General features: G+C 44.1%; 1 protein-coding gene and 1 pseudogene across 3 annotated transcripts; both read left to right on the plus strand.

Annotated features, from left to right (window-relative positions):
* Positions 1–542: 542 nt before the first annotated feature.
* Positions 543–15,754, plus strand: LOC309375228 (free fatty acid receptor 2-like). Of its 2 annotated transcripts, none has more exons than XM_081920816.1 (2): positions 543–1,044; positions 14,089–15,754. In XM_081920816.1, the coding sequence occupies exon 2, from the start codon at positions 14,100–14,102 to the stop codon at positions 15,120–15,122; it is 1,023 nt and encodes a 340-aa protein (XP_081776942.1). In that variant the 5' UTR covers positions 543–1,044; positions 14,089–14,099; the 3' UTR covers positions 15,123–15,754. The 2 variants fall into 2 exon arrangements, with proteins under 2 accessions (XP_081776942.1, XP_081776943.1); XM_081920817.1 differs by lacking the exon at positions 543–1,044 and adding an exon at positions 12,671–12,828.
* Positions 13,899–22,816, plus strand: LOC309375226 (free fatty acid receptor 2 pseudogene; annotated as a pseudogene). Its single transcript, XR_014173514.1, has 2 exons — positions 13,899–14,045; positions 21,648–22,816. The product of XR_014173514.1 is annotated as a free fatty acid receptor 2 pseudogene (transcript).
* The last annotated feature ends 325 nt before the right edge of the window (positions 22,817–23,141 follow it).

Consider the following 23,141-nt stretch of genomic DNA (forward strand, 5'->3'; position numbering starts at 1 on the left):
TGTTTGGATTCGTATATCATTTGGGAAAGTGTGGGTTTGATAGATTCAGCTCCAAAGGAGACCTGATTGGCATCAGTCACCCAGTCCTACCTTCCACACATGTTCTGCCACCCCCTACACTCCAAGGCATCCCTTTCCCCCAAATGTGCTTAGAATCCGCTCTTGGTGTTGTGATGTGGGGGGCTTTAAGAACAGCCTGTTGCCCAGGTCCTTGGCATCTTACACACATTTCCCACTCATGTGTTCAGGCCAAACACTTGTACTGGGCTGTTTCTTCTTATATATGTGGCCTGAGTTCATTTTCTAACCAGGGAAGAGAAAAACAGTATCCATCATTTCTGTGTCTCCACTGAGACCTAGTGTGGTGGAGTGGTCAGTGCTGGATTAGGACCTAAGAGACCAAGGTTCAAATCCCCACCCAGCCATCAAGCTCACTGGTTGGACTTTGGCCAGTTGTTGCCTCTCAGCCTAACCTACCTCACAGGATTGTTGTGGGGATTAAATGGAGAGGGTGAGAACCACGTACGCCACCCTGAGCTCTTTGGAGAAGAAGGTGGGAAATAAAAGCAAACAACAAGAAGAACAACTTTGTATAGTTTTCACCTCAATGGTCAGGTTACAGTGTGGAGAAATAAGGCTGGTCTCTTGAATCTAGAGGCATCATTGATTCTAAAAAGTAGATTAGAAAGACTGTGGGTGGCACCCTCTGCGTGCAGTTGAAATTGGATTCCTCCTCCGCCTCTTTTCTCCATCCTAGAGTTTGTTTCCCGGTTTTGAAACCAAGAAGTAAATTCCCTTGTGTTACAAGAGGAGACAGGTCAGCTTCCTGCTGCTGCTGCGCCTGTTGGGCTTCTTCTGTCAAATGATCACGAGTGATTCTACTGCACCAGGCAGGCTGCTTTCCTCTCTCCTTCAGGGCGTGGGAGCCGAGCAAAGCCTTTCGACTCCTGCGAGGGCAGAAGGTGGCTGGATCCATCGTGGAAGAAACCCTCGTCCATCGGTGGAGCAGAGGCAGGCAGAGCAAAGTCTGAGCTTGCAGAGGAGGTGAGGAATAAAAACACTATTATTTATTGGCGATGGTTTCGATAGGGACTTTTGGAGAGTTCAGGGGGGCGCTTCAATATGAATCACAGTTATAAGCAGTGAAGAAGTCTTGTAGCGCATTAAAGACAAGCAGGTTTATTGTGGCAAAAGCTTTCATGGGCTAGAGTCTCTCTCCCTTACCCGCGAGGCATGGAAATGTGATCCATGGCTGGCATTCTGCCAAAGTAGATGATATGTTAACTTATCTGAATTAAAGTTCTCTGGTGTTTGTTATTTAAATATCAGCCATAAAGTAAGCTATGTGTAAGAAAAACAGAATGGGGAGACGTGGAGTCAGAATCAGGACCTTTGTGCACAGGGAGGGTTGAATTAAAATTAAAATCCACCCTTCTCCCACAAGCATCATTAGGAAGCTGTCATTGAGATCAGATGCATGAAGTTGGTATTATATGTGTGTATGGTCTATATCTATCTATCTGTCTATCATCTATCATCTATCTATCATCTATCTATCTATCTATCTATCTATCTATCTATCTATCTATCATCTATCTATATCTATCTATCTATATCTATCATCTATCTATCTATCTATCTATCTATCTATCTATCATCTATCTATCTATCTATCTATCAATCATCTATCTATCTATCTATCTATCTATCTATCTATCTATCTATCTATCTATCTATCTATCATCTATCTACAGTATCTATCATCTATCTATCTATCATCTATCTATCTATCATCTATCTATCTATCTATCTATCTATCTATCTATCTATCTATCTATCATCTATCTATCTATCTATCTATCTATCTATCTATCTATCATCTATCTACAGTATCTATCATCTATCTATCTATCTATCATCTATCTATCTATCATCTATCTATCTATCTATCTATCTATCTATCTATCTATCTATCTATCATCTATCGATCTATCATCTATCATCATCTATCATCATCTATCATCTATCAATCATCTATATCATCTATATCATCTATCATCTATCTATCTATCTATCTATCTATCTATCATCTATCTATCTATCTATCTATCTATCATCTATCTATCTATCTATCTATCTATCTATCTATCTATCTATCTATCATCTATCTATCTATCTATCTATCTATCTATCTATCTATCATCTATCTATCTATCTATCATCTATCTATCATCTATCTATCTATCATCTATCTATCTATCTATCTATCTATCTATCTATCTATCTATCATCTATCATCTATCTCTATCTATCTATCATCTATCTATCTATCTATCTATCTATCTATCTATCTATCTATCATCTATCTATCTATCTATCTATCTATCTATCTATCTATCATCTATCTATCTATCATCTATCTATCTATCTATCTATCTATCTATCTATCTATATCTATCTATCATCTATCTATCTATCTATCTATCATCTATCTATCATCTATCTATCTATCTATCTATCTATCACCTATCTATCTATCTATCTATCTATCTATCTATCTATCTATCTATCTATCATCTATCTATCTATCTATCTATCTATCTATCTATCTATCTATCATCTATCTATCTATCATCTATCTATCGATCTATCATCTATCTATCTATCATCTATCTATCTATCTATCTATCTATCTATCTATCATCTATCTATCTATCTATCATCTTCTATCATCTATCTATCTATCATCTATCTATCTATCTATCATCTATCTATCATCTATCAATCTATCATCTATCTATCATCTCTCTCTCTCTCTCTCTCTCTCTCTCATCGATCTATCTATCATCTATCTATCATCTATCTATCATCTATCTATCTTCTCTTCATAGACGCACAGAGCTCTAAAAAAAAAGGACAGTGTGAAACAATGGTTAGAGTACTTGCCTAAGACTTGGGAGAGTCAGGATGAAAACCCCATTCTGCCATAAAACCCCATTCTGCCACTGCAGACTAGCCTCCGTTCCCTCTCCCAATCTTCCTCTGAGGATTGTTGTGTGTCTAGAATGTCCTTGGAGGAAGGATAGGGTCAAAATCTGCCCACTGACGGAAAGCCTCAGTGCATCTAACTAAATGGGTTCTAATCCATGAAGGGTTCTGCTGCAAGAAATCTGCCAGCCTTTTAGGATGTGCTAAGACTCTTTGCAGCAACACACCTCTGGAATATCTTTGTGTTTCACATCCTTCCATACAGAAATCTTGTAAAGTAGGTCAGTGTTTTTGTACCCATGTTGCAGAAGGAAGTGCTGATCCTGGATCTATGAAAGGAGGGAACAGCTTCCCTAAGTCCACCGAGTAGGGACTTTCAGCTGAGTTTCTCATTTTTGTATTCCTAAGTTCAGCTCTCCACATTTTCACACCAGCTTGTATTTTTTTTTAAGTTCTCATGAAAATTCGGCATCATTTTAGTGTGAATTCTTCCTAATATGCACATCTTGGTATGTAATTTTACCTAAGACACACACTTTTGCAAAGCAATTTCCTCTGATAAGATGCAGTTTTCTATGCTATGTCCACTAATATGTACATGTTTTGTGCATATTCCTTGGCTAGAGACACGCACTGCAAAATTCAAAGAATTTCGAAGGAGGGTGTTTTGGTTTGTGTAGAATTTCAAAAGGTGTGACTTTGCCTATTAATGTGAACTGTATCAAATTCTCGCCACAGTCTTACCATCAAGTGATTTCATGGCTGTGTCAAGATTCAAATGGTGTACTGCCCAGGTTGTTGCAACCCTTTACCCACTTTCTTAGGAATAAACCAAATTTGAACTCAACAAGACTTACTTCTGAGTAGGCATGTCTAGGATTATATTGTCAGTTGTAATTGGTGCTGCAGTTAAATTTGTCCCCCTCACCATGAAACGCATTTCCCTTCTTCTGACTCACTTTAGAATTTTTCGACAGTGAAAATTTCAGACAGCGCTGAACTTTGAGCTTATTTTATCATTCCTAGGTGGCTACAGGCTGAGAGTGTTTTGTTCTTCCCAGTAAACATTTCTCAGGAACTCTGCAGCCACCCTGACTGCTGGGGCTGCCAGATCTGAAAAGCCCCAAGGGAAGAGTCAGCTCACATGCTCCAGCCATCTTAAAACCAATCTGACAAAAATCTTGCACCCCATCCATGAGAATTGCCCAAATATTTTCTTTCCTGCTTGATAACCTTTAAATGCATGAAGAATGGTAAAGGGGAAAGAGAGAAAAATTCAGCATAGTGCCAGATATAACACTCCCCACACCAAGGGCATGAAACAATGAAATTGTATTTATATTCCCTGGGACATAGACAGAGTGTGTGTGAATTCCATATCATTTTTGATGGCGACTATCTTGAGTGAATAAAGATCTAAGGATTATTGGACTCAGAGGGTCAAACAGAGATCCGACCTCCCATTTTGTGGCTGTGTTTCCTAACTTTGAAGCAGCCACAGAAAGGGTTGTGAGGGTTTCTTTTGAATGGGGCAGCAATATTAGAGAAAAATGTATTTAGTTCAAGCTTTCCACCCAGTGCCATTTTTAATTGGTTTTTACAAGAACAAATTCAAAAGGAAAAAAAAAAACGTTTAACATATCCATATACAAGATTCTCTGAATTTTGTGACTTCCCTCCATCTCCTGCAGGGTCCTTAAAATATTTTTTCTAAAACTACATATCATTACATTCTCTACAGTTTTCATCTCTCTGAATTTTCCATCTTTTTCGTTTCATTACAAATTATTTTAAAGTCCAGCTAACGTTTTTGTTTACAATGGTCTCCTAAGTAAGTTATGAATTTTCCCCATTCTTTGTTAAAGTCATTACCTTCTTGATTCCTGAGTGTTCAAGTCAGTTTTGCCATTTCAGCATAGTCCACCCAGTGCCATTTTCGAGATCTAAACTGTTTCCCAACTCCTTCCCAAACCTGATGCAAAAATACTGGCATCCCAACAACTGTGTGGGTTATGTTTCTTGTCTGTGGCGAGGTGAATAGAGGCTTGAGTGATTTTATCAGGAAAGTGCAGGGGAACTGGAAGAAGAAACACTTATCTCCCAGCTCCTCTGCCTTGATAAAAATCATAGCCCACTCCCCTTTGTAGGGGAGGGGGAGTTGGGAGATCTGTTCACCAATCTCCTGTGCGGTTTCTGTTTTGGCCCTCAAGACCAGACTTGGAGAGGCTTTGATGAAAAGATTCTGCAGAGTGATTGCCTGCTCTGTATCCAATGAATTGCTGAAGTAAAGCACCATGAACAGGGGCTGATCAGCTGGTTGTCAGGACTTGCAAAGGGCTGGGCCAGGGCCAGCCTATCCATGAAACAAGGGGAGGCTACCACCTCGGGTAGCAGATCCAGACTCCAAGGAATGCATCGCCTGCTGCTGCTGCCCTAGCAGTGACAGCTGTGCCATGTTCCTTGGAGGCCGAATCTGACCGCCACCACGCATGCCACCTCTACAGAGGCCTCTTGGCGAATTAGAGGCACTGTTCATTTCCTCTCACCCTTGTTCCCAGTTTAGATCTCCACTCACTCACTCCTTCTTCCCTGGTGGCAGGCATGGAAAAGGGATGCCATTTTGCGGTTCACCTCAGGTGCCAAAATGTCTTGGGCCAGACCTGGGCTGTGAACAGGACTGATCAGCTGATTAGTGGTTCCTAATCAGCTTTGTGGGCCAAGTGTGTGTGTGTGTGGGGGGGGGTGCTTGGTGGGTCCACAACCTGAAGGTTCCCTGTCCTTGCCCTGGGTACTTTCTATCACCATCTTCCTCCCAGAAATGGTTTTCTGGTGCATGAAAAAGTACCATAGAATTGTAGAGTTGGAACGGGTGATGAGGGTTATTTCCTAAGAACTTGGCCTCATGTCCTCGACAACAGACTTTGCAGGAGCTCAGTGACAGAAAGAGAGGGCTTTATTGCTGTAGGACATCACTAGAGTCCAGACCTTGAGGCATGGGGTTAATCTCTCACTTCAGAAAGGCTCTTGGGAGCTATGAAAGTAATATTTACTTGCGTATTTCTAAAAATATTTCTACGCCGCTATTCAAGAAATAAAAAATAAGTATCAGAGCAGTTTACAGCCGTGATACATAAAACTGCACCATAAAAACCATATAAACATTTAATAACCAGAGATCACTTAAATATGGTAGGTTCTTAGTATTCTTAGTTGCCTGCATAAGCCTGGTGGAGCAGGCTGAAACAGAAGTGAAGATATTTTCAGTGGAGCTGGGATCATAGAATTGTACAGTTGGAAGAGACCAAAGGGTCATCTAGTCCAATGCCCTGCAATGCAGGAATCTCAGCTAAAGTATCCATGACAGGTGGCCATCCAACCTCTGCTTAAAACATTCCAATGAACAAGAGACCACCACCTTCAGAGGGAGTCTGTTCCACTGTCCTGTCAGAAAGTTCTTCCTGGTGTTTAGTTGGAATCTCCTTTCTTCTAACTTGAATCCATTTGTTTGGTTCCTAGCCTCCGGAACAAGCGAAAACTAGCTTCCTCCATCTTCCATGTGATAGCCCTTTAGATATTTGAAGATGGCTATCATATCTCCTCTCAGTCTCTTCTTTTCCAGGATAAACATAACCAGCTCCTTCAACTACTCCTTATAAGGATTGGTTTCCAGACACTTGATCATCTTGGTCACCCTCCATTGCACCCGTTCCAGCTTGTCAACATCCTTTTTAAATTGTGGTCTCAGATAGAAGGGTTCAGGTGGTCCTTGAGGGACCATGGACCAAAGTTGTTTGAGCCTGGCTTGGAAACAGATGGGCAGACAGTGCAGGTACCTTAATGATGGTGCCACATGTTCTCAGCCATATGCCCCCAACAGCAGTATGTACCAGCTGGAGCTTCCAAACCAGCCCTGCATTTTGATGCTCCCAAGTGTCTCTTCAGCTTGGAGTAAAGTGAAACTCGCCTTTCCCTTCTTTGAGTTCAGTGTATTTGTTAGAGAACTTGGGGAAATGAAGAAGGACCAGGTCTGCTGGTCTCTCTTATCCAGCATAAGCAAGGGACTCCTCATCTCCTCTGTGTGATGAATAGAGTTGAAGGAAGGGAGTCTCCCATTCCATGATGGACATCCAAGGGCAGGCTGTCCCCAGAGAGTTATGGTTGCTTCTGGGGTAACAGAGGAACTGTTAATCACTGCATAGGCCAGGGATTGGAAACCTTTTCTGGCCAAAGGGCCACTTTCCCTTCTGGGCAACTTTCCAAGGGCCACATGCCAGTAGGGACAGTGCCAAAGCCTAATGTGGGTAGAACAACAAATGCCCAATTTACCTTTGTACAGTAGGCTTGCTTCTATACACTCACCCATCCCTCTCTATCCTCCACCCAGGAAAGGACACATTCCAGCTCGGCAAAAACACTCAAGAAGGGTGCCAAGCAGGGCAGGTGAAGGTCATGGCATAATGACTCTGGCATAATCAGAGGTCATTGTCAGGTTTCTGTCCCTCAAGGTGGTTAGTTTGATTGCCTGGTTTGAGGGCAAATTTATACAGGCATGTTCAGCACTTTCTGACTTCCGTGGCAACTAGATTTGAAAAGGAACACCTCCTTTCTCGTCATTCCCTTTTGCAAACGCTGGATACCAAATACTTTCTGAGTGGGTGTATACTCATCAAAATACCTGATATTTAACAAGCGTTTGCCATCCAATTATTTATCTGTTGCAGTCAGGGTTTGAGGCACGTAGCGATCCCCTTGTGACAGTTACACAATAGCTCACAGTAAATATTGGGCTCACTTCACTTTTTCATTCACAGTGCAGGCTCATTCAGAAGTAAGGCCCCCTCCGTTTAATGGGGCTCCTCCCCCCTATCAAAGTGAGGGTGCATAGCAAGAGTCACCAACCTTTTTGGGTCCATGGGCCCATTTGCAAACTGGAGCAATTGCCATGCCCCCATCACACGCTCCAAGTGATAATAAAGGCCATATCTGCACCATACATTTAAAGCATCATCATACCACCGTCATGGCTTCCCCCAAAGAATCCTAGGAAGTCTCGTTTGCAAAAGGGTGCTGAGAGCAGTGGTGGAGCTTCAGTAGGGGGGGCAGCTGCGATGGAACCCCACCGGGATCCCACTGCCGGGGGGCAGTGTGCTCCTCCTGCCTCCCTCTTCCTCCACCAGTGGCTGAGAGTTGTTAGGAGACACCTATTTCACTCCTGGAGCTACAGAGTTCCTTGGGAAGAGGGGTTGATTGTTCAAGCCCTCTAGGAATTGTAGCTAGGGGAGAGGTCTCTTAGCAACTCACCCCACCATTTAAAAATGACAGCTCCCAGGGTTCTTTAGGAGAACCAAGGACGATACTGCTTTGAATGCGTAGTGCAGCTGGAGGCCTAGGGCATCAAGGGACACAGCCAAATTCTCCATCTCCCTCCCATTTTGCAGCTGTCACGGTCAGTTCTACTCTGTCCCCAGGCATATCGCAGTCAACAAAGAGGTCCTTCCAGGTGGCATTTACCCCAGGATGCTGCAAGGCTTATTTTGCATGTTCAAAACCACCATCAACAGGTGTGTGTCGTTTTCTGCATGGAGTGGCATATCTGAAGCGAGAGAAGGTGGAAGAAGAGCTGCCACATATCCAACCTTGTCATTTGCATGCTCCACAGACAAATATCTAAATGTACAAACCAAGTACATGGCATTATCTCATGTGCCATTTGTATCATTTTTGCCATGCTTCTTTTAATTTTTTGGGGTGCTTTTCCTCATTCTGCTCTTCTGCCTTTAAAAGCAGCCCAACACACATTAAATTCAACAAGTGAAGCATTTTTGGGTGCAGAGCTAAGATAAAAGGGAAAAGCTTTACTTGCTGAACATCTCTCTCTCTCTCTCTCTCATCATCATCATCATCATAGAACTGTAGAGTTGGAAGGGACCCTGAGGATCATCTAGTCCAACCCCCTGCAATGCAGGAATATGCAGCTGGTCCATACAGGGATCAAACCTGCAACCTTGGTGTTATCAGTACCATGGTCTAACCAACTGAGCTATCCAGGCTCATCTCTCTCTCTCTCTCTCTCTCTCTCTCTCTCTCTCTCTCTCTCTCTCTCTCTCTCACACACACACACACACACACACACACACACACACTCCATCCTCCATCCTGGTGAACAAGGGGCTTCATTAGAATTCAAGAATGTGTTTCGGTTGTGCAAAATAATTCAGAAAGGGTATAGACCAGGGCTTGTGAGAGGTCTGGCCTAAGGATATAGAGACCTCAAGGGTCTCCAGATATAGGGACCTCAAGGATCATATACATTTCTCCCCCTTGCTCTAGTTAAAAGCTTAGTGGGTGATAGGACTGTGCTGAGGCTCAAATCTCAAGCCAAACAGGGCATATTGGAAGGGATTTTGGTGTCAGTCAAGTTGGGCTGGGGCAGGTTAAACTGGATGGCCCTGAGTGGTTCGGGGCACTCCAGGGGGCACAAGGTGGACAAACCTGCAAGGCTTACCTGACCGTTGGATGCATCTTCTTGGGAGAAGATAGGCGCCTGCTACCAGAGGCCTCTCCTTCCAGCTTAATGACCATTCCTGAAGGATCACCCTTCACTTTCCACGCATCAGATGCTGAGTAGCAGTTTCCCTGGATGAAAGCAAAACAGCACCCTACAAAACCGACCCCCCCAAACATGCTCTCTGTTAGGGTGGAGGTGGGGAGATGCAGCCTCTAACCCCCTCCCTGCTCCCAGCTATACCTTTAATAAGGGATTTAGAAAACCTCTTATTCCACATTAGCCCCACCTCAAACTAATTTGGGACTGGATTTGAAGGAGGTGGTCTCTGGGTTGGCCCAATGGGGTGGGAGATTGAGGTGAGGGAGGGAATGCACAGTCCTACAAAATGATATGGAAAAACCCTGCTGGAGGGGAGGGGATGACACCAAAAGATAAGGGGGGGAGGGGATGATCCAGAAAGGCAATTTCTTTTTCTTTTTTGAAATAATTTTTATTTATAAAATTATAACACTACAACCATACACATCCACATTTAAAGATTCCTCCCAATCTCTGGACTTCCCACCTTCCCCTCTGTGGGTCCTATTGTTAACCTTTTCTGCTGTATATTTTTCAATAGTTCATATTTTATATCTCCGTTATCTCCCTAATACTTCTACATTACAAGTGTTATTGCAATCCTGCTAATGTTTCCGTCTGTTTGCAGTGGTCTCCAAGGTAAATTATAAACATTTTCCCTTTCTTTGTCAAAGCTTTGGTCTTCTTGGCTCCTGAGTCTTCCAGTCAGTTTTGCCATTTCGGCATAATCCAAGTTTAATTTTCCTTTCATCTCTGGTAGTGACTTTATCTTCTTTCCATCTCTGGGCTAACAGTATCGGTATAGCTGTCGTCGCATTCATAAAAAAGTCTTTTCTGCTCCCTTGGAATATCAGCACCTACAATTCCTAATTAAAAAGTCTCTTTTTAAAAAATAAAATAAAAGCTATTTTAAACATTTTTCCCAACTCATTATATATCATTTCCCAGAATGCTTTTGTTACCTTACAATACTACCATGTATGATAAAAGGTGCCTTCTCTTTCTTTACATTTCCAGCAGATATTTGTACCTGTCTTACACATTTTTGCTAACTTACTAGGAGTCAGATGCCATTGGTACATCATTTCCATATACAGTGGTACCTCGGGTTAAGTACTTAATTCGTTCCGGAGGTCCGTACTTAACCTGAAACTGTTCTTAACCTGAAGCACCACTTTAGCTAATGGGGCCTCCTGCTGCTGCCGCGCCACCGGAGCACGATTTCTGTTCTCATTCTGAAGTAAAGTTCTTAACCTGAAGCACTATTTCTGGGTTAGCGGAGTCTGTAACCTGAAGCGTATGTAACCTGAAGCGTATGTAACCTGAGGAACCACTGTACAGTTTTCTTTCAGCGTACAGCACGCAAAAAATTTTAAATCAGTTTTCCACAACCTTCTGGAAAGTTGGTTTCTGTGACAATTTTTGTGTGTGTGTGTGGGGGGGGGGTTAACCATAGCAGTTGTTGGCTCTTTCTTCATCATCTGCATCTTGAGCAGCAGGTGAAAATGAAACAGGCTGATTGGGAAGCGAGAGGCTCTGCCAAGGTTCTCAAAACAAGCGAGGGGACGTGTATTCATGAACAATTTTACAAGCCGGGACTCTAGCTGGGTATTGTACAAAAGCGTTCTATTCCCGGTGTGTTTACATTCAGGCTCCTAGCTTTTCACTTTCCCCCGAGGGATTGTATTGACTTCCCGTCCCATGATTTATCCCTCAGAAACACTAATGGATAAATAATTCCCCTCACTTGGGAGGCGATCCCTCCTCCTTCACCACACACTGTTTAGACTGGAGACAAGCAACTGCAGCAGCAGAGAGGTGTGCTGGGAGAAGCTCGAGGGGGAGATGGGAAGCAATGTCAGCAGCGGGAAGGCAGACACAGAAGGTCTAAGTTTCTGGGGTCCCTTGCAGGGCCGGCCAGGCCTTCTGGTGTATGTCTGCCAATTTAAAAGATTGCACTGGCTGCCCATATAATTTAAAAGCTTGCACCGGTTGCCAGGCCAGATTACAAGGCTTTTAACATAGGGTTACCAGATGTCCCCGGTTCCCGGGGACAGTCCCTGGATTTGCAAATCTGTCCCTGAACAAATTCTATCCCCGGAATGTCCCCATGTTTGCAAATCTGTCCTCAGGAAATGCGGCAGTGGCAGCCTCAGCAGCCTGGAACCAATAATGAATAAATGCCTTGAAAAAACATAATTACCATTGTTTTCCATGTATAACACGCCCCCGTGTATAAGATGCCCCCTATTTTGGGGGACACAAAATTAAGAAAATGGGGGGAGATTTCCCAGAGTTGCTGAGCTTTTTGGGGGGAGAATTGCCCGTCTGAACAAAGCTTCCTATCACAAACAACGCAAAAGCAACCAAACATCTGACCGGGCATCCGCTGCAACAGCCAATCAAAAGAAGGCCTGGACACAGCCAACAATCACCCGCAAGACTGCAAGACTGCTTATGACAATCTCCAATCTGCACTACGCATCTATAAGACAAGTCAAATTTTTCAACATTAAGTTAACGGGAAATATCCTTGACTTATACACAGAAAAGTTCAGTACAGTGGTACCTCGGGTTAAGTACTTAATTTGTTCCGGAGGTCCGTAATTAACCTGAAACTGTTCTTAACCTGAAGCACCACTTTAGCTAATAGGATCTCCCGCTGCTGCCGCACCGCCGGAGCACGATTTCTGTTCTCATCCTGAAGCAAGTTCTTAACCCGAGGTACTATTTCTGGGTTAGTGGAGTCTGTAACCTGAAGCGTATGTAACCCGAGGTACCACTGTACTCTCATTTGGCTACATGTAGTTTAGAAGAATAGCCACCACCCTGGTATCCAATTGACGGATTTGCTTGTGCCTCTGTACAACTCTTTTCCAGTGGATCTTTCGTTTTGCATATAGATGTTGTGATATGCAGACCACAGATGTCTGGTCCCATTATTCTGCTCTTTTCTTATTAGAGTTATGCAAACATTTCCCCTCTGGGGGAATAATGGAATTCTTTGCTAACCTGTGAGCAGTTCACTTTTTCAGTTGATTCCTGATGCAAATAAACTCTGAATAATATATACTATTAGATATCAGGGAGGCCTGCTATCTTTCCCCCCAGAGGCAGAAGCAGCTGGAGGCCATCGGTGTAGGAGATGAACTGCCCACCTCGCCCTGGTCCACAGTGGCCTTCATTCGCTGCTCCCAATTAAGCTGGTGTTTCCCCATCTCTTGCCAGCAGAGAGAAGCCTGCACCATCCCTGTGTGAGTGACTGACAGAGGGAGTTGGGGCTATATTGCTTCCTGGGCTGACTCAAGCCGAGGCAAATTGCCGGTGGTGAACGCAAAGGATGAGAAGAAAAGGGCATGCACAATTGGGGGATCTGCTTGGGGAGAGCGCAAGAGTCGCCTCTTTAAACACTGGAGACTCTTATTATTTTTATTCTTATTTTATTAGTTAATGGATTCATATATCACCCTATACCCAGAGGTCTCAGGGAAGTTCAAGGATTAAAATCTGGTATTGGTTGTGCTTGTTTGCTTTGTTTCTCCTTTCTTTTCCTACGGAAATGGTCTTTGCTTAATTATAAATTTGCAGTCAGGTTGTTTAATATTGTTGAATTTCCAAGAGCGAGGGAAGGATGGTTTCCACGAGGGAGTTGCAGTGGTTTATTTCTCCTCCTTTCCAAATCAGTTTGCAATTTTTAATTTTTTTTAAAGTCCACATTAAAATTCAGGCTATTTTTACTACTGTATGCATTCTCCAGTAATCTATGCATATTGTACTCATTTCTTGGTTGAGCAAATGCACTGCAAAATTCAGAGATGTGCAAATTTTGGAGGATGCCTTCCTTTCGGTTCACCATTCCATGAGATCTCAATCAAATTTATCCTCCTGACGTGGCCCTCTAGAAGTTGTATTTGTTATTTTAATCATTGAATTTATATCCGACCTTTCCTTCCAGGGACCTCTGCTGGTATGCATAGTTCTCCCCATTTTTATTTAATCCCTACAACAACTCTGTCAGGTAGCTTAGCCTGAGAGGCAGCAACTGGCCAAAGTCCATCCAGTGGGAATTTGAACGTTGGTCTCCTATGCTCTACACCACACTGGCTGGACTATACAGTGGTACACTGGGTTAAGAACTTAATTCGTTCCAGAAGTCCATTCTTAACCGGAAACCGTTCTTGACCTGAGGTGCCACTTTAGATAATGTGGCGTCCCGCTGCCACCACGCCACTGGAGCATGATTTCTATTCTCATCCTGAGGTAAAGTTCTTAACTCAAGGTACTATTTCAAGTTTGGCAGAGTCTGTAACCTGAAGCATCTGTAACCCGAGGTACCAGTGTAGTTACCACTAGCCCCAGCCAGTAGGGTTAAAGGTCAAAGGTGATGGGAATTGTGTAGTTCATTGTAACATGGGGTGTGTGTGTCTCCAGCCCTGGTTGAGAGTGAGATAAATTGGGGTTTTGTGGGGCAGTATCCTTGCATAGGTAAAGCAAAGCCTTTATTTATTTTTCAGGTACTGAAAGGATGTCGTTATACAATGCCATGGTCCTTGCTGTCTACATCTTTGCCTTCCTGGCTGGCCTCCCTGCCAACCTCTTGGCCTTCTACACATTCCAAGCCAAGGTGCGCCAGAAGGCAACCCCAATAGAAATCCTCTTGTTCAACTTGACTGTGTCTGATGTCATCCTGCTCCTCTTTCTGCCCTTCAAGATGGTGGAGGCCGCTTCGGACATGACGTGGCCTCTGCCCATGTTCCTTTGCCCTCTGACCAACTTCTGTTACTACAGCAGCATCTACATCAGCACCCTGTTCCTCATGGCCATCAGCGTGGAGCGCTACCTGGGCGTTGCCTATCCTATCAGGTACAAGTTGAACCGGAGGCCAATGTATGCAGTGTTTGCCAGCATCTTGTTCTGGTTCCTCGCCTGCTCCCATTGCAGCATTGTCTACATCGTGGAACTCGCGGTGCCAGACCATAATAACGAAACCATCTCCAACTCTGCCAACGCCTCCAAATGTTACGAGAATTTCTCCCCCAACCAGCTCCACATCCTCCTCCCTGTCCGCCTGGAGCTCTGCATCACCCTCTTCTTCCTCCCTTTCCTCATCACCCTTTTTTGCTATGTCAACTTAGTTCGCATCCTAACTTCCTTGCCTAACATCCATGCCCGCAGGAAGCAACGGGCTGTGGGGCTCGCTGTGGCTACTTTGCTCAACTTTGCGGTCTGCTTTGCTCCCTACAACATCTCCCACATTGTGGGCTTCATCCAGAATGAGAGTCCTTCCTGGAGGGTGTATGCTTTGCTCCTTAGCACCCTCAATGCTTCCATGGACCCAGCAATCTTCTACTTCTCCTCCACTGCCATCCAACAAACCTTTGCCAAATGTTTTTCCGGCCTGGGACGCAAGGTCCATGCCATCATGCCATGGTGTTACCAGTCTTGTGGGTTCTGCTGTGACATTGAGATAGACAACAGTGGGGTTGATAAATCTTCTATTTCTAACCTGGGGGAGCTACCTTCTGAAAGGATTGTGAGGGGCTGGTAGTCTGCTTTGACCATACTTTGGGACTTGGAATGAAAGAGGATGTCCATATGGAGAAATGAAGGACCTTCTTACCTGTGCTTCTCAGCAGACCTTTGCAAACTCCACTGAGTTTCAGCCTCTAATACATATGGAAGGTCAGCATGGCGTTTCTCCACAGATGACTGAAAGGCTTACTGAAAGCAATGGTTGGCCTATGTAATGTGCTTCAGAGGACTAAATGAAGCCTTTTGGCTTGCCTAGGGAGTAAAGATGCGTGGTCAACACCACAGAAGGAACCTTCTGTCAGTTCATGAATCACTCCACCTCCCAGTTGCCAGGGAAGGAGCTGAGAGAGAAGCTACCTCTTCAGAACTCCCCCTTTTGACAGGGGAACCTTAGTTCTGGTGGCCAATGGTGGCCCACACTGCCTCTGCCTAGCTCTTGGAACTATGCAGGCCACACCCACCACTGGTCTTGCTCTGCTCCCTCCTATAGCCATTTTATGTGGCAAGAATGTTTGATAATACCTTGTTTCCCTAGCTGGAGGATGGAGAAGGACTGATTTCTTTCACACCATTTTGAATGTTGTGTTTTAAATGGTTGTGACCCACCCTGCGGAAAAGATACATAATAAATCTAATATTTAATGATAATGTGTGACTGGCCACACCCATCTTTGTCACACCTGCCACTGGCACATAGCCTCCAGAGGCCTGCCCAACAGGAAAGGTGGCCATCTCTAACCTATGTGAGCTAATCTATTTGCTACAAAAGCAACATTGGCCCCCATTTCACAGTTGACATCTTGTCCTTGGCCTTCATCTGCTACTGCTGTTTATTGTACTGAAGCTCAGACCTTGCACAGGCCTACTCAATATCTGAACTCTGGACTATAAGTGAGGTGTGTGTGTTGGGTTGGGTTGTTGTGTTGTGTGCATGTGCCTTCCCCTTCTCAGGGTAACTGCTCACATTTTGTTTTCCAAGAATGCTCTGAATGAATGAATGAATGACCATATTTTTCACTCTATAAGATGCACTTTTCCCCCTCCAAAAATTAAGGGGAAATGTTTGTGCGTCCTATGGAGTGAATGCAGGCTCCTTGGCTTCAGCGATAGCAACACGAAGCTTCCGTGCTCCGGATGCTTCGCGTTGCTTTCGCTGAAGCCTGGAGAGTGAGATGGGTCGGTGGCTATCCCTGAAGCCTTTGAAGCACAGCGGGACCTCGCGATGCGCTCCAAAGGCTTTGGGTTCCTTTTGCTGAAGCTGGGAGAACAAGAGCTGCGCAGCTCCATTTCTCCTGCCGCTTCGCTGGAGGGGCGCTGAGCATAGAGGGGGAGAATCCCCCCCCCGTTCTCCCCCTCCTATGGTCGGGTGCATCCTATAGAGCAAAAAAAAAAGTAATTAATTAATGAATCTGGCACATCTCTATGGCAGTGCTTGTGAACTGTCCATGTGCTTCAAAAGCAATTTGACCTCTGGCATTGAGGGCTGCTGTTCAAGAAAAACATACCCAGAGTCCCTTCAGCATCATGGAACTAATCACAAAATCCTTTGTATCCTGATCACTAAATTCTGGCTCCAGTCCCTTTCCTCAGTTTGCTGGCATCTGCAGATGCAGTTGCTTATTCCATTTAGGGTGCGATCCTATGACAAGATCCACTAGAATGAGAAGCTTGGGATGTGGTGGAGCCAATTCCCAGCTCGACTGAGCTCAGCTGACATTAAGTCCCGAATCCCAGCTCAGTTGAAGATACACCAGCACCCCATGCTCATATTGACTAAGACTAAGCTTAGCTGGCTGAGCTGAACCTGGTGTAAGGTCCCTCAAAAGGGGGGTTTAAGTGGTGTGGCAGGGGCCATACCAGAGGGAGGGGATTTAGTCTGGATCCTAAGCTTGGCCATGTGATGATTTTCAATGCTTGTTTTCTGAGGGCCTTCTCAGTAGTTGTGCCCGCCCTGTGGAACATCCTCCCATCAGATGTCAAGGAAATAAACAACCATCTGACTTTTAGAAGACATCTGAAGGCAGCCCTGTGTAGGGAACTTTTTAATGTTTGATGTTTTATTGTATGTTTAATATTCTGTTGGGAGCCTCCCAGAGTGACTGGGGAAAGCCAGCCAGATGGGTGGGGTATAAATAAATTATTATTATTATTATTATTATTATTATTATTATTATTATTATTATTATTATTGCAGAGCAGCAGCAGGAGCCTCACTCCTGAATGCGGTTTGTATCTGGTGTAACTTTGCACTGGCTTTGTGTTACACCTTCTACTTGTGCCTAGGAATGCTCCCTTATTCTACCAAGAAGTGTGTCTTTTGATTTGTCTTTTTCTCCTGGAGCTCCCTGTTTTTCAAACTGCATTTTGAGTTGATTTGCTGCATGCTTTCCTGCTGCCTTTTCAGACTTGCTGTATCTGAGCAGGAAGTGGAGCTAAATAAATACAGTTAAATAAATATACAGTTCAGCTAAATAAACCCTATAATGTAGGGACTTCTGCTGATGGGCAAAAGCTGAGGCAGTCAATCTGTCTCTGGACTGAGCTGGAGGCTCACACAACCGAGTGCTTCTCCTCACGAAAATAAGAATAAATCCTGAATATAGAAAGGTAGCTTGCGGGAGATAAGTAATCCTGATCCAGCAGGCTCTTCTTATGTTCTTATGGCTATACACATGCCAAAGCAATGGCCTGCAAGGAAAGAAGGGTTGGGGGGGAATTCGATTCATTTTGCATTTATACATGAACCTGTTTGATTTCAGAAGCAATACGTAAACTGAGACTCAGACATCCTTCAAAATCCATATCTTCTCTGAATCTTCCAATGCTATTCTCCAGCAGTGGAATTTCTTTAAAAATGCATAGTCCTGGGAGGAAATGCTTGAAAACATGCACATTGGTGAAAATATCACACAGAAGTGTATTATCAGTGGAGAACTGCTTTGCAAAAGTATGAATATTAGGCAAAATTGCATATGGATATACAGTGGTACCTCAGGTTAAGTACTTAATTCGTTCCGGAGGTCCGTTCTTAACCTGAAACTGTTCTTAACCTGAAGACCACTTTAGCTAATGGGGCCTCCTGCTGCTGCCGTGCCGCCGGAGCCTGATTTCTGTTCTCATCCTGAAGCAAAGTTCTTAATCTGAAGCACTATTTCTGGGTTAGCGGAGTCTGTAACCTGAAGTGTATGTAACCTGATGCACCACTGTATGTCAGGTGACATTTGAACTGAAATTCTGAATTTTAATGAGGAGGTTTTTTAAAAATAATAATCAAAAATTAATGTGGAAATGTGGAGACTTGAACGTGAGCCTGGAAAAAAATGAGATGGACATATATGCCTATCACTCTCCGTGAGTCCCAAATGGCTGGAGCTGAACTATAGGAACTGGAGAGTTTGTTTGGTACCGCTGAGTTTGAAAATAAATTAAAAACCTGGACTCCTGCAGAAGATTTATTTCCCTTCCCAATTTAAAATCAGAGTACTACTGACAATATGCCTAGTGCTCCCTCTGAAAAAGCTTTTAAAAACAACAACACCCAAATGAAAACAAACAATAATGGAGAATAAATAGCGTGAAAAAACACAATTACTCTCATTTGGCTATGTGTAGTTTAGGAGCAGAGCCACCACCCTTGTGCCTAAGAGAATCCAGTTCTGGAGATGTATTTGAATAGCAGAACATCTGGCTACATGCAAATCAGGACCAAGATTACGAGAACACAAAGAGCAGCTATGCTGTTGGCAGCACACTATAAAACATTTCTCCCATCTCCCCTGAAGTTCCTGCCTTTTCCTGCTCAGATAAAGGAGGTAGGGAAAATAATGGCTTCCCTTGAACCAAAACTAGTCTACCCCATACACTGTAGTATAGATAGACTTACAAACCTGCAACATGTGATAATTCTTTACATTTTCGAGGGCTGTGTTGGGGGACAGGTGGCCTGCTCGGCTGTTTCTGGATGCTGAACGCTGTTAGGAGCTGATAGGTAAAACGTGAAAACAGACAAACTAACCTTATGCATACATCAGTGAAAATGAGAGACAAAAATGCATTATATCAGGAAAATTCTTTTCCGACAAAACCAATTTTTCGTCTCTTACACAAAATTCCATACAAAAACGTGTCTCTTAGAGAAATTCCCACCACATGAACCTTTATGAAAAATGAGTGTGATCTGGAAATCAGAGGTGGATTTAAGGGTGCGCAACCAGTCAGGTCTCACTTGGGGGCTACTGCAGGGGGCGCCACAACTAAGATGTAGAATGGAAGGTGAGAGGCAAGCGAAGGCAGATTTTGGCATCATACAGGGTACCAGTGAGACCCCAAGGTCTGCCACTGTGGAAATGTAGAGGACTGAAGATTGGGGAAACATGAAACTGAGAGAAACCAAATTGATGGATTTGCTTGTGCCTCCGTAGAACTCTTGTTGGTTGACTTCTTTTCCAATGGATTTATTGTTTTGCATATGGATCTTGTGATATGCAGATGACAGATGTCTGGTCCATTATTCTGCTGTACTGTATCCTTATTAGAGTTATGCAAACATTTCCCGTCTGGATGAATAATGGAATTCTTTGCTAACCTGTGAGCAGTTCACTTTTTCAGTTGATTCCTGATGCAAATAAACTCTGAATAATATATACTATTAGATATCAGGGAGGCCTTCTATCTTTCCCCCCAGAGGCAGAAGCAGCTGGAGGCCATCAGTGCAGGAGATGAACTGCCCACCTCGCCCTGGTCCACAGCGGCCTTCATTCGCTGCTCCCAATTAAGCTGGTGCTTCCCCATCTCTTGCCAGCAGAGAGAAGCCTGCACCATCCCTGTGTGAGTGACTGACAGAGGGAGTCGGGACTATATTGCTTCCTGGGCTGACTCAAGCCGAGGCAAATTGCCGATGGTGAACGCAAAGGATGAGAAGAAAAGGGCATGCACAATTGGGGGATCTGCTTGGGGAGAGCGCAAGAGTCACCTTCTTAAACATTTGGAGACTATTATTATTATTATTATTATTATTATTATTATTATTTTATTAGTTAATGAATTTATATCTTGCCCTATACCCAGAGGTCTCAGGGAAGTTCAAGGATTAAAATCTGGTATTGGTATTGGTTGTGCTCGCTTGCTTTGTTTCTCCTTTCTTTTCCTACGGTGATGGTCTTTGCTTTATTATAAATTTGCAGTCAGGTTGTTTAATATTGTTGAATTTCCAAGAGGGAGGGAAACATGTGTCTGGGATAGGACCAGCCAAGGGAATTGCAGTGGTTTATTTCTCCTCCTTTCCAAATCAGCTTGCAATTTTTTATTTTTTTTTAAAGTCCTCATTAAAATTCAGGCTATTTTTACTATTACAGTCATACCTCATGTTACGTTTGCTTCATGTTACATTCTTTCAGGTTATGTCCTGGGGTGACCCGGAAGTACCAGAAAGGGTTACTTCTGGGTTTCGCCGCTCGCGCATGCACAGAAGCGCAAAAATGATGTCACACGCATGCGCAGAGGCGGCAAATCGCAACCTGCGTGTGTGCAGATGCGCCGCTGCGGCTTGTGCTCTTTTCATGTTGTGAATGGGCCTCTGGAACAGATCCCGTTTGCAACAAGAGGTACCACTGTATATGCATTTATATGCACATTCTCCAGTAATCTATGCATATTGTACTCTTTTCTTGGTTGAGGAAATGCACTGCAAAATTCAGAGATGTGCAAATTTTGGAGGATGCCTTCCTTTCGGTTCACCATTCCATGAGATCTCAGTCAAATGTATCCTCCTGACGTGGCCCTCTAGAAGTTGTATTTGTTATTTTATTCATTGCATTCATTTCCGTCCTTTTCTTCCAAGGATCTCTGCTGGTATGCATAGTTCTCCCCATTTTTATTTAATCCCCACAACAACTCTGTGAGGTACGTTACCCAGAGAGGCAGCAACTGGCCAAAGTCCACCCAGTGAGAGCTTCCTGATTGAGTGGGGATTTCAACGTTGGTCTCCTACGCTCTACACCACACTGGCTGGACTATAGTTCCCACTAGCCCCAGCAAGCAGGGTTAAAGGTCATGGGTGATGGGAATTGTGTAAACAAAAAAAATTCCTTCCAGTAGCACCTTAAAGACCAACTAAGTTAGTTCTTGCTATGAGCTTTCGTGTGCATGCACACTTCTTCAGATACACATGTTTTGACTATGGCAGACCAACACGGCTACCTATCTGTAACGGGAATTGTGTAGTTCATTGTAACATCTGGGGGGGGGGGCACAGGTTCTCCAGCCCTGGTTGAGATTGAGATAACTGAGGTTTCATGGTCAAAACAAAAAAAAAAAAATTTCCAGTAGCACCTTAAAGACCAACTAAGTTAGTTCTTGGTATGAGCTTTCGTGTGCATGCACACTTCTTCAGTGTATCTGAAGAAGTGTGCATGCACACGAAAGCTCATACCAAGAACTAACTTAGTTGGTCTTTAAGGTGCTACTGGAAAAAAAATAATTTTGTTTTGACTATGGCAGACCAACACGGCTACCTATCTGTAACTGGGGTTTCATGGGGCAGTATCCTTGCATAGGTAAAGCAATGTCTATATTTATTTTGCAGGTACAGAAATGATGTCGTTATACAACATCATGGTCCTTGTTGTCTACATCTTTGCCTTCCTGGCTGGCCTCCCTGCCAACCTCTTGGCCTTCTACACATTCCAAGCCAAGGTGCGCCAGAAGGCAACCCCAATAGAAATCCTCTTGTTCAACTTGACTGTGTCTGATGTCATCCTGCTCCTCTTTCTACCCTTCAAGATGGTGGAGGCCGCTTCGGACATGACATGGCCTCTGCCCATGTTCCTTTGCCCTCTGACCAACTTCTGTTACTACAGCAGCATCTACATCAGCACCCTGTTCCTCATGGCCATCAGCGTGGAGCGCTACCTGGGCGTTGCCTATCCTATCAGGTACAAGTTGAACCGGAGGCCAATGTATGCAGTGTTTGCCAGCATCTTGTTCTGGTTCCTCGCCTGCTCCCACTGCAGCATCATCTACATTGTGGAACTCTCGGTGCCAGGCCATAATAACGAAACCAACCCCAACTCTGCCAATGCCTCCAAATGTTACGAGAATTTCTCCCCCAACCAGCTCAACATCCTCCTCCCTGTCCGCCTGGAGCTCTGCATCACCCTCTTTTTCCTCCCTTTCCTCATCACCCTTTTCTGCTACGTCAACTTAGTCCGCATCCTAGCCTCCTTGCCCAACATCCACACCCGCAGGAAGAAACGGGCTGTGGGGATCACTGTTACCACTTTGCTCAACTTTGCCATCTGCTTTGCTCCCTTCAACATCTCCCACATTGTGGGCTTCATCCAGAATGAGAGTCCTTCCTGGAGGGTTCATGCTTTGCTCCTTAGCACCCTCAGCGCTTCCATGGACCCAGCAATCTTCTACTTCTCCTCCACTGCCATCCAACAAAACTTAGCCAAATGTTTTTCCAGCCTGGGGCACAAAATCCATGCCATCATGCCATGGTGTTACCAGTTTTGCGGGTTTTGCTGTGACATCGAGATAAACAACAGTGGGGTTGATAAATCTTCTATTTCTATTTCTAACCTGGGGGAGCTGCCTCCTGAAAGGATTGTGAGAGGCTAGTAGCCTGCTTTGACCATACTTTGGGACTTGGAATGAAAGAGGATGTTCATATCGAGAAATGAAGGACCTTCTTTCCTGTGCTTCTCAGCAGACCTTTGCAAACTCTGAGTTTCAGCCTCTAATACATATGGAAGGTCAGCATGGAGTTTCTCCACAGATGACTGAAAGGCTTACTGAAAGCAATGGTTGGCCTATGCAATGTGCTTCAGAGGACTAAAAGAAGCCTTTTGGCTTGCCTAGGGGGTAAAGATCCGTGGTCAACACCACAGAAGGAACCTTTTGTTGGTTCATGAATCACTCCACCTCCCAGTTGCCAGAGAAGGAGCTGAGAGAGAAGCTACCTCTTCAGAACTCCCCCTTTTGACAGGGGAACCTTAGTTCTTGTGGCCAGTGGTGGCCCACACTGCTTCTGCCT

Source organism: Podarcis melisellensis (assembly GCF_964234715.1).
Source record: "Podarcis melisellensis genome assembly, chromosome: 8".
Classification (NCBI taxonomy): Eukaryota; Metazoa; Chordata; class Lepidosauria; order Squamata; family Lacertidae; genus Podarcis; species Podarcis melisellensis.

Excerpts from the sequence above, each read along its gene's own strand:
- LOC309375228 (XM_081920816.1), top strand. The coding sequence starts at position 14,100 with ATGTCGTTATACAATGCCATGGTCCTTGCTGTCTACATCTTTGCCTTC.